We start from the raw sequence: 10,000 nt of genomic DNA on the forward strand, positions 1-10,000 counted from the left end.
GCCTTGTGGTGTTTATAATCCGCTCCAGAAACAGGAGTGTTCACCACAGATCTGTCTATGATATGATATATAACTGTAACTGTAACTGTAATATTATGTTATGCTAATAGTCCAAAATAAGAATCTGTTCCTCTTTCATTATATTGTCATGTTAAGCTCCAGTGAACAGACTCGTCCTCCTCATATTACATCTGAAATCTTTCATTTAAATAGTTTAATTGGCTGATAAGTTGTGTTTTCTAGGTTTATCAAAGCATAACTCCTCCAACTGTGTGTGAGAGTGAGTGTGAGAGTGTGTGTGTGTGTGTGAGTGTGTGTGTGTGTGTGTGTGTGTGTGTGTGTGTGAGTGTGTCAGTCACCTTTATTTATTTAGTGCTTTTTACAGTACAGTGTTTCAGAGCAGCTTTACAGAGATAACAGGAGAATAATGCAATAAAGTTTATTTCTAGAAGAATAAAGTGTCAGTCCAGCTGAAGTCAGTTCAGTGATGTTTGTTGTAAAAAAAGTTATTAATTTAGTTCATTTATATATATATATCCTCTCTGGAGAAAGCCGTGATGTCATCGTCCGCTCAGTTCTCATGTAATGCTGTAATGCAGGAGATCTGTAATATTGGGGGATAATAAATTAAATGTCCTCGACTGAGCGAGACAAAAGCCAAAGGCGACAGTGGCAAGGAACCAAAACTTGTGTGTGTGTGTGTGTGTGTGTGTGTGTGTGTGTGTGTGTGTGTGTAAGTTACGGTCAGCTCAGATCTGTGTGTGTTGTTTCTGGTGTGTGTGTGATACTCGTCTGACCCGTCGCTCCAGTTCTTGTGTGTGTGTTCTTCACAATGTGCTTGTCTGATTTATAGGAGTTCATGTCACTGTAACTGTATATAATATAATAATAATAAACTTTATTTTATAAAGCGCTGGTATATTCCAGGTTTGATGTGATTAAAGGGAATATGAGAGGATTGAGTGTTTCTGCAGTGTAATAATCCTGAGCTCAGTGTTCTCGATGATCACACACACACACACACACACACACACACACACACACCATTGTCATTGATCAGAATCAGTGTTTTAAACATCAGATTCTCTGTAAACCAGGAGGAAATCCTCCCAGTTCGAAACTCATGTTGTGTGTGTGTGTGTGTGTGTGTGTGTGTGTGTGTGTGTGTGTGTGTGTGTGATTCAGAGCGCTGAGTATATTCTCTCATTATAGACCTTCGTGTGTGTGTTTATAGACTGAGATGAGCTGTAACCTGTAGCGTAACACACACACACACACTCACACACACACACACACACACACACACACACACACACACACACTCACACACACACACACGCACACCCGTTCGGCTGAAGAACCCTGAGCTTTACAGTTAATATTGTCGCATATTCGCAGTTCTCTGATGTCAGTGATGAACACAAGAACTAATAACATCTGTTTTAGCAAGTGCTTTATTTTGCTTTATTTTTTATTTTAAATTATTTATTTTAAATTGTATGTAAAAATATATATATTTTTAGTAAGTGTTTTATTTTTGTTTTTTAGTTTAAATTATTTATTTTTTATATCATATTTTTAGTTAGTGTTTTATTAATATAATTGTTATATTAACTGCTTTTATTTTATTTATTTTTTTAATGTAAAAAAATATTTATAGTATTTTACTTTGATTGTTTTTATTTAAAAATTCTTTATTGTAATTTTACTTTATGAATCTTTAATCATTTTATTCAGCAGAGAGAGAGAGAATGTGTGTGTGTGATGACTCTTCAGCTGTCAGTCTGACATCACACACTCTCACGCTGCATGTGTCGTGGAAAGGGGCGGGGCATGTGTCGTGGAAAGGGGCGGGGCATGTCAGCAAAACTAGCCCATCATAAACAGCTGAAACATGAAGCATGCGTTTGAGTCAAATATAATTTATGCATAATGTCAAACCTTTAACCCTCTGGAGAAACCACAGCATTTAAAAGTAAAAGCAGCTCAATTCCCCTGGAGAACCGCATGGAGGAGGGGAGCGAATGACTGATGACCTGAGCGGGGTCAGGGGTCAGAGGTCACTGCAGTGGTTGTGTTTGATGTGAATCTGTGGTTCTGATCACATGTGTGTGTGTGTGTGTGTGTGTGTGTGTGTTTCAGATACATCCTCCCCCTCCCGTCTGTCAGTCTCTGTGAGGGTGGGGCTGATGATGCGCACACACACACACACACACACACACACACACTCACTCTCTCTCTCTCTCTCTTCTGTGTTCTGATGGGTGTCGGCCATCGCTCACTTCAGTCGTGTGTGTTCTTCTGTTTCCTGTGTGTGTCGCTGAGACTGGAGTTGTTTCATCATTGGTGCTGACGGTGAGATCAACACACACACACACACACACTGATGATGTGTTATATCTTCCAGGCCGTTTGCGGTGCACTTCAGTCAGTGTTCTGTGTGTGTGTGTCTGTGGTTCAGTTCAATGTCTGTGTGTGTGTGTGTGTGTGTGTGTGAGAGATTTTTGTCTCGTTTTCCAGCACAAATATCTAAACATTCTTAACTCAAGACACATTTACTGGAGAAGCAAAATTACTGAAGATATCAAGTCTTGTTTAATGAAAAAAGTATATCAAAAAATGTAGTTTGTTCTTTAAACGAGAACTAATATCTGCCAGTGGAAAAGAAAAATAATATTGTTTTCCCTTTTAATTAAGTTTATTTTTCTGACATATTTGTTCTCGTTTTGATCACAAACTCACTTCATTTTAATGCATTTTTCAGTAAACATGTTTGTTGCAGTGCAAGTAAATAAATAAAATATTCATCTTTTTTAGGATCTTTCCGTTAATTATCTCTGCATGATCTCGCGAGCCCAGTTTGTGAAACGCTGAACTACAGGAAGAATCATCAGTATTAGTAATGTGTGTGTGTGATTGGCTGTCTGGACTCTGCCGCCTCCTCCTGATTGGCTCGTCGTGTTGAAACATCAGTGATGACTGTATCTGATGTCTTCCTGTGGTTCGTCATGGTAACGATGATCACATCAGTCATGCAGTGTGTGGTACACTTGTATCTGAGCCGTCACGCGTCTCCACGCTCCTGACGTGTGTGTGTGTGTGTGGAGGACTGCGTGGAGAATACGGATGTTATCTAGGGAAATGGCGTGTTTGATACGAGCTGGAGTTCCTCTGAAGCTCACGCCTGATCTCGAGCTGTCGAGCTGATCTACACTAACTGATGCTCTGGCATTTAGGAAAATGTAAATTCATTTTCGGTTTTGGCTGAAACTGTTTTGGAGGGACGAAATCATTGACAAAAGCGGGGACCTTTAGTGCTTTAGTGCTGATGGTGTGTTTTGACTGTCAGTGTTTATTTCATGCACACAGAGTGGATAAACCTCAAGTGAACATGTCCGCTGGGTCAACAATACTCAATCTCTCGATATAATAAATCTGCTCCTTCCTTTTTTATTCAGTGTCCTTCCCAGCCTGTCAGCTTACCCATCACATTTATTGCCCGAGATCCGCCCACAATCATAAGAATTCTATTTCTCATAATTGTTTTCGTACAGCACTCTGCTGAACTTAAACGTGCTTTATAAATTAAACGTATTTAATTCATTCTGTTGAATCTTTTAGTCTACACTCTTAAAAATAAAGGTTCAAAAGGGTTTTATTCACAGCGATGCCATACAAGAACCATTTCAGTTCCTCAAAGAACCTTGTTTCATTCGTGTGAAGAACCTTTAAAGTCCTCCTGTGGTGAAAATACAGCTTTTAATGTTGTTTATGTGTCTGTGGTGTTTTTGACAAATTTGACAAGCTCTTATAAATGATCTGGTATTTTGAGCTGGTTCAGACACATTCTGGGGACGCCACAGATTTACATCTGGTGAAGAGGGGCGTAATGCGTCAGCTTTAATATAGCGTGACAGATCCTCACTTCGGTGGACAGCACTGCCACTAACCCTCCTCATGGTCTCTGTGTGCCCGTGTCCTCAGGCCGGATCATGTCTGCCCTCCTGTACCCTCGAGATGAGAAGCTGGAGAAGCTGTCGCAGGAGGAGATCATCTCCAACACCAAGCTGGTGATCCAGGGCCTGGAGGCGCTGAAGAACGAGCACAACTCAATCCTGCACAGCCTCCTGGAGACCATCAAGTGCCTGAAGAAGGACGAGGAGGCCAACGTGGTGCACGAGAAGTCCAGCCTGCTGCGCAAGTCTGTGGAGATGATCGAGCTGGGGCTGGGAGAGGCACAGGTGAGGTCAGGGGTCAGGCACAGGTGAGGTCAGGGGTCAAGGGCTGGGAGAGGCACAGGTGAGGGCAGGGGTCAGGGGCTGGGAGAGGCACAGGTGAGGGCAGGGGTCAAGGGCTGGGAGAGGCACAGGTGAGGGGAGGGGTCAGGGGCTGGGAGAGGCACGGTGAGGTCAGGGGTTGGGAGAGGCACAGGTGAGGGGAGGGGTCAGGGGCTGGGAGAGGCACGGTGAGGTCAGGGGTTGGGAGAGGCACAGGTGAGGGGAGGGGTCAGGGGCTGGGAGAGGCACAGGTGAGGGCAGAGGTCAGGCACAGGTGAGGTCAGGGGTCGGGCTGGGAGAGACACAGGTGATGCGCAGGGGTCAGGCACAGGTGAGGTCAGGGGTCAGGGGCTGGGAGAGGCACAGGTGGGGTCAGGGGCTGGGAGAGGCACAGGTGAGGGCAGGGGTCAAGGGCTGGGAGAGACACAGGTGAGGTCAGGGGTCAAGGGCTGGGAGAGGCACAGGCGGGGTCAGGGGCTGGGAGAGACACAGGTGATGCGCAGGGATCAAGGGCTGGGAGAGGCACAGGTGAGGTCAGGGGTCAGGCACAGGTGAGGTCAGGGGTCAGGGGCTGGGAGAGGCACAGGTGAGGGCAGGGGTCAGGGGCTGGGAGAGGCACAGGTGGGGTCAGGGGCTGGGAGAGGCACAGGTGGGGTCAGGGGCTGGGAGAGGCACAGGTGAGGGTAGGGGTCAAGGGCTGGGAGAGGCACAGGTGAGGGTAGGGGTCAAGGGCTGGGAGAGGCACAGGTGAGGGCAGGGGTCAAGGGCTGGGAGAGGCACAGGTGAGGGCAGGGGTCAAGGGCTGGGAGAGGCACAGGTGAGGGCAGGGGTCAAGGGCTGGGAGAGGCACAGGTGAGGGCAGGGGTCAAGGGCTGGGAGAGGCACAGGTGAGGGGTCAGGGGCTGGGAGAGGCACGGTGAGGTCGGGTTGGGAGAGGCACAGGTGAGGGGAGGGGTCAGGGGTTGGGAGAGGCACAGGTGAGGGGAGGGGTCAGGGGCTGGGAGAGGCACGGTGAGGTCAGGGGTTGGGAGAGGCACAGGTGAGGGGAGGGGTCAGGGGCTGGGAGAGGCACAGGTGAGGGCAGAGGTCAGGCACAGGTGAGGTCAGGGGTCGGGCTGGGAGAGACACAGGTGATGCGCAGGGGTCAGGCACAGGTGAGGTCAGGGGTCAGGGGCTGGGAGAGGCACAGGTGGGGTCAGGGGCTGGGAGAGGCACAGGTGAGGGCAGGGGTCAAGGGCTGGGAGAGACACAGGTGAGGTCAGGGGTCAAGGGCTGGGAGAGGCACAGGCGGGGTCAGGGGCTGGGAGAGACACAGGTGATGCGCAGGGATCAAGGGCTGGGAGAGGCACAGGTGAGGTCAGGGGTCAGGCACAGGTGAGGTCAGGGGTCAGGGGCTGGGAGAGGCACAGGTGGGGTCAGGGGCTGGGAGAGGCACAGGTGAGGGCAGGGGTCAAGGGCTGGGAGAGACACAGGTGAGGTCAGGGGTCAAGGGCTGGGAGAGGCACAGGCGAGGTCAGGGGTCAGGCACAGGTGATGCGCAGGGGTCAGGGGCTGGGAGAGGCACAGGTGAGGGTAGGGGTCAAGGCACAGGTGAGGGTAGGGGTCAAGGGCTGGGAGAGGCACAGGTGAGGGCAGGGGTCAAGGGCTGGGAGAGGCACAGGTGAGGGTAGGGGTCAGGGGCTGGGAGAGGCACAGGTGAGGGCAGGGGTCAAGGCACAGGTGAGGGTAGGGGTCAAGGGCTGGGAGAGGCACAGGTGAGGGCAGGGGTCAAGGGCTGGGAGACGCACAGGTGAGGGCAGGGGGCAGGGGTCAGGGGTCAAGCGTTTCATTCACTCACTCTTAAAGGAGTAGTTCACTTCAGAATTAAAATTTCCTGATAATTTACTCTCCCCTCGTCATCCGAAATGTTCATGCGTTTCTTTCTTCAGTGGAAAAGATGTTTCTCCATATAGTGTCTTCAATGGGGTCCAACGGGTCGAAGGTCCAGATGTGAGTTTCAGTGCAGCTTCAAAGTCTCGACACGATCCAGCCGAGGAATAAGAGTCTCATCTAGACAAACCAGCGGCCATTTATAACAAAATAAACATTTATATACTTTTAACCACAAATGCTCATCTTGCACTAGCTGTGATGCGACACACATTATGTAATCAGGTTGAAAGGTCAAGCGAGACGTAGGCGTAAGAACAGATCTAGTGTTTACAAAGTGAACGTGCAAAGACTAAATCAAACGCCCTTTACAAAAAACATAAATAAATAAAAGGTAAAACAACGATGTTGGACGATTCTGAAGTTGGAGGAGTTATTCGCTCTACTCTACATTCTCCGTCTACATCAGCCACCTTTCAACCTGATTACGTAATGCGTGAATTCATGGACGTGCAAGACGAGCATTAGTGGTTTAAAGTTTATAAATGTTTATTTTGTTGTAAAATGTCCGCTGGTTTGTCTAGATGAGACTCTTATTCCTCGGCTGGATCAGGTCGAGACTTTGAAGCTGCACTGAAACTCACATCTGGACCTTCGACCCGTTGGACCCCATTGAAGACACTATATGGGGAAACATCTTTCCGACTGAAGAAAGAAACGCATGACGAGGGAGAGAGTAAATTATCAGGAAATTTTAATTCTGAAGTGAACGACTCTTTTAAGGCCCCGATGGTTTCAGAATCACAGCTTCAGTTTCCGCTTTAAAGCAACAGATATGTCAGTCACATGATCTGAATCCCGTTTCATATTGACTTCAGAGAGTGAGCCAGTGCGTGTGTCCCAGTGCTTGTTCTGGCTGAATGAAGTGTGCTCGTGTGTCCAGGTGATGATGGCTCTGTCGAACCACCTGACCGCGGTGGAGTCCGAGAAGCAGAAGCTGCGAGCTCAGGTGCGCCGGCTCTGCCAGGAGAACCAGTGGCTCCGGGACGAGCTGGCCAACACTCAGCAGAAGCTGCAGAAGAGCGAGCAGAGCGTGGCCCAGCTGGAGGAGGAGAAGAAACACCTGGAGTTCATGAACCAGCTCAAGAAGTACGACGAGGACGTGTCTCCCTCGGTGAGGTGGTGCATTACTGACGCGCATTACTCAGTCCAGCGATCCGCTCAAATGTGCTAGCCATGTTTCAGTAGGGGCTTTCGCACCGCAGGAATTAGGAACTATTTTAGTTATAGGAACTCCTTTTGGAGGAACTAATTTACTCCTACTTCAGAGTCGGTCTAGACCAGCGCTATAGGAACTACAGTGACGGTAGTGTTCACTGATTGGCCGAACGCACGCGAAACACCAGCACCCGCCATTTTTAAAAAGGCTTTGTAAACACACCGATCATAGCCTATATATTTACTCCGGAAACTAACTCTACAAACATGTAAAACTGTGATAGATGAGCCTCTCAATCTTTGCGCTGTTTATTAGCTCAGGCTACGGCGTTCTCAGCGCCGTCAAAATAAAAGTCTCAACAACAAGCGCGGCTTACGTCACTTCAGAGTTCCTACTAGCGGTGTGAACGCAACCAGGAAAACGTTCCTAGGGGAACCAGCCTGGTGGCTAGAGATCCTGAACTGAGTTCCTAGAACTAGCGGTGCGAAGCCCCCAGTATTGCGGCTGAGTGTGTGAGTGCAGCGTCTGTGCGAATGATTCCTCAGGCGGAGAACTGGCTCCTCTATTAATCACTGTAACCAGTGTCGCATTCAATGCTGAGCTATACTTATCAATCAAGTTACTGGTAATTTCAACATTTACTTAAAATCTTACTTAAAATTTACTGAAAATCAAAAGTTGCATTTGTTAATATTACTTAATAAACTATGAATAGCAAAAAAAAAAACAGCATTTTTATCAGTAACTGGATCTGCTGTGTGTGCAGGAGGAGAAGGACGGAGAGCCGCCCAAGGACTCTCTGGACGACCTCTTCCCCAACGACGAGGAGGAACACACTCAAGGAAGTACGTGAACCCTCACACACGCGCGCTCGTGAACCGTCACATTAACCCTGAGTAGAGTTCTGCACGGGGTTAAAACTGAGCCCGAACCCGACCTGACCCGACCATTACGATTATATTTCAGGCCCGAACCCGAGGTCCGTTTCTCACAGTGTCCGTTTCTGAACCAGTGTTGCACAACTATTCACACAAATATATCCTTCTCGGTGTGAGTTATGAAGGAAGAGAACAGTGTCGAGAGCTGATGTTTCAGCCTCTGAGGGCGGTGCTGTGGCTGAAATAGTGTGCATGTGCTCCCGCTCGCAGTCTTTCAGTCACAACACCGCCATCAGAGGCTGAAACTGCACACGTACCTTCTCTCTCTCATGCTTTTATTTACGATCACAGCAAGCACACGGCACGCAAACTATATATACATGTATAACCTATATAGTTTTTCTTAGTTACAAACCCAATCCATTCATTAAACAGTAACCCGAACCCGACCCAAAACCTGTGAGTTTTCTGGGACCTGTCGGAAAGCAGACCAGCCTATGACCCCTGACCTCTGTAAGCCTGTGACCCCAGACCTCTGTAAGCCTGTGACCCTTGACCTCTGTAAGCCTGTGACCCCTGACCTCTGTAAGCCTGTGACCCTTGACCTCTGTAAGCCTGTGACCCCAGACCTCTGTAAGCCTGTGACCCTTGACCTCTGTAAGCCTGTGACCCCTGACCTCTGTAAGCCTGTGACCCCTGACCTCTGTAAGCCTGTGACCCTTGACCTCTGTAAGCCTGTGACTCTTGACCTCTGTAAGCCTGTGACCCCTGACCTCTGTAAGTCTGTGACCCTTGACCTCTGTAAGCCTGTCCCCCCAGACCTCTGTAAGCCTGTGACCCTTGACCTCTGTAAGTCTGTGACCCCTGACCTCTGTAAGCCCGTGAGCCCTGACCTCTGTAAGCCCGTGACCCCTGACCTCTGTAAGCCCGTGACCCAGACCTCTGTAAGCCCGTGACCCCTGACCTCTGTAAGCCCGTGACCCAGACCTCTGTAAGCCTGTGACCCCAGACCTCTGTAAGCCCGTGACCCTTGACCTCTGTAAGTCTGTGACCCCTGACCTCTGTAAGCCCGTGAGCCCTGACCTCTGTAAGCCCGTGACCCCTGACCTCTGTAAGCCCGTGACCCAGACCTCTGTAAGCCCGTGACCCCTGACCTCTGTAAGCCCGTGACCCAGACCTCTGTAAGCCTGTGACCCCTGACCTCTGTAAGCCCGTGACCCAGACCTCTGTAAGCCCGTGACCCCTGACCTCTGTAAGCCCGTGACCCCTGACCTCTGTAAGCCTGTGACCCCAGACCTCTGTAAGCCCGTGACCCTTGACCTCTGTAAGTCTGTGACCCCTGACCTCTGTAAGCCCGTGAGCCCTGACCTCTGTAAGCCCGTGACCCCTGACCTCTGTAAGCCCGTGACCCAGACCTCTGTAAGCCCGTGACCCCTGACCTCTGTAAGCCCGTGACCCAGACCTCTGTAAGCCTGTGACCCCTGACCTCTGTAAGCCCGTGACCCAGACCTCTGTAAGCCCGTGACCCAGACCTCTGTAAGCCTGTGACCCCTGACCTCTGTAAGCCCGTGACCCAGACCTCTGTAAGCCCGTGACCCCTGACCTCTGTAAGCCCGTGACCCAGACCTCTGTAAGCCCGTGACCCCTGACCTCTGTAAGCCCGTGACCCAGACCTCTGTAAGCCTGTGACCCCTGACCTCTGTAAGCCCGTGACCCAGACCTCTGTAAGCCCGTGACCCCTGACCTCTGTAAGCCCG

The 10,000-nt window shown here is 49.5% G+C and overlaps 1 protein-coding gene across 4 annotated transcripts in view; it reads left to right on the forward strand.

Annotated features, from left to right (window-relative positions):
• Positions 1–10,000, forward strand: part of klc1b (kinesin light chain 1b) — a 33,940-nt gene that overhangs the window by 485 nt on the left and 23,455 nt on the right. For 3 of the 4 annotated variants that reach the window (XM_084093848.1, XM_084093850.1, XM_084093851.1), the window contains exons 2-4: positions 3,985–4,241; positions 7,090–7,320; positions 8,132–8,210. In XM_084093848.1, coding sequence (XP_083949974.1) covers positions 3,993–4,241; positions 7,090–7,320; positions 8,132–8,210 — 559 coding nt within the window. In that variant the 5' untranslated portion in view covers positions 3,985–3,992. Of the gene's footprint in view, positions 1–2,287; positions 2,356–3,984; positions 4,242–7,089; positions 7,321–8,131; positions 8,211–10,000 lie in introns of all 4 variants that reach the window. The other variant, XM_084093849.1, reaches the window with a different exon arrangement.

This window comes from Abramis brama (assembly GCF_963993115.1).
Source record: "Abramis brama genome assembly, chromosome: 19".
In the NCBI taxonomy this organism is placed as follows: Eukaryota; Metazoa; Chordata; class Actinopteri; order Cypriniformes; family Leuciscidae; genus Abramis; species Abramis brama.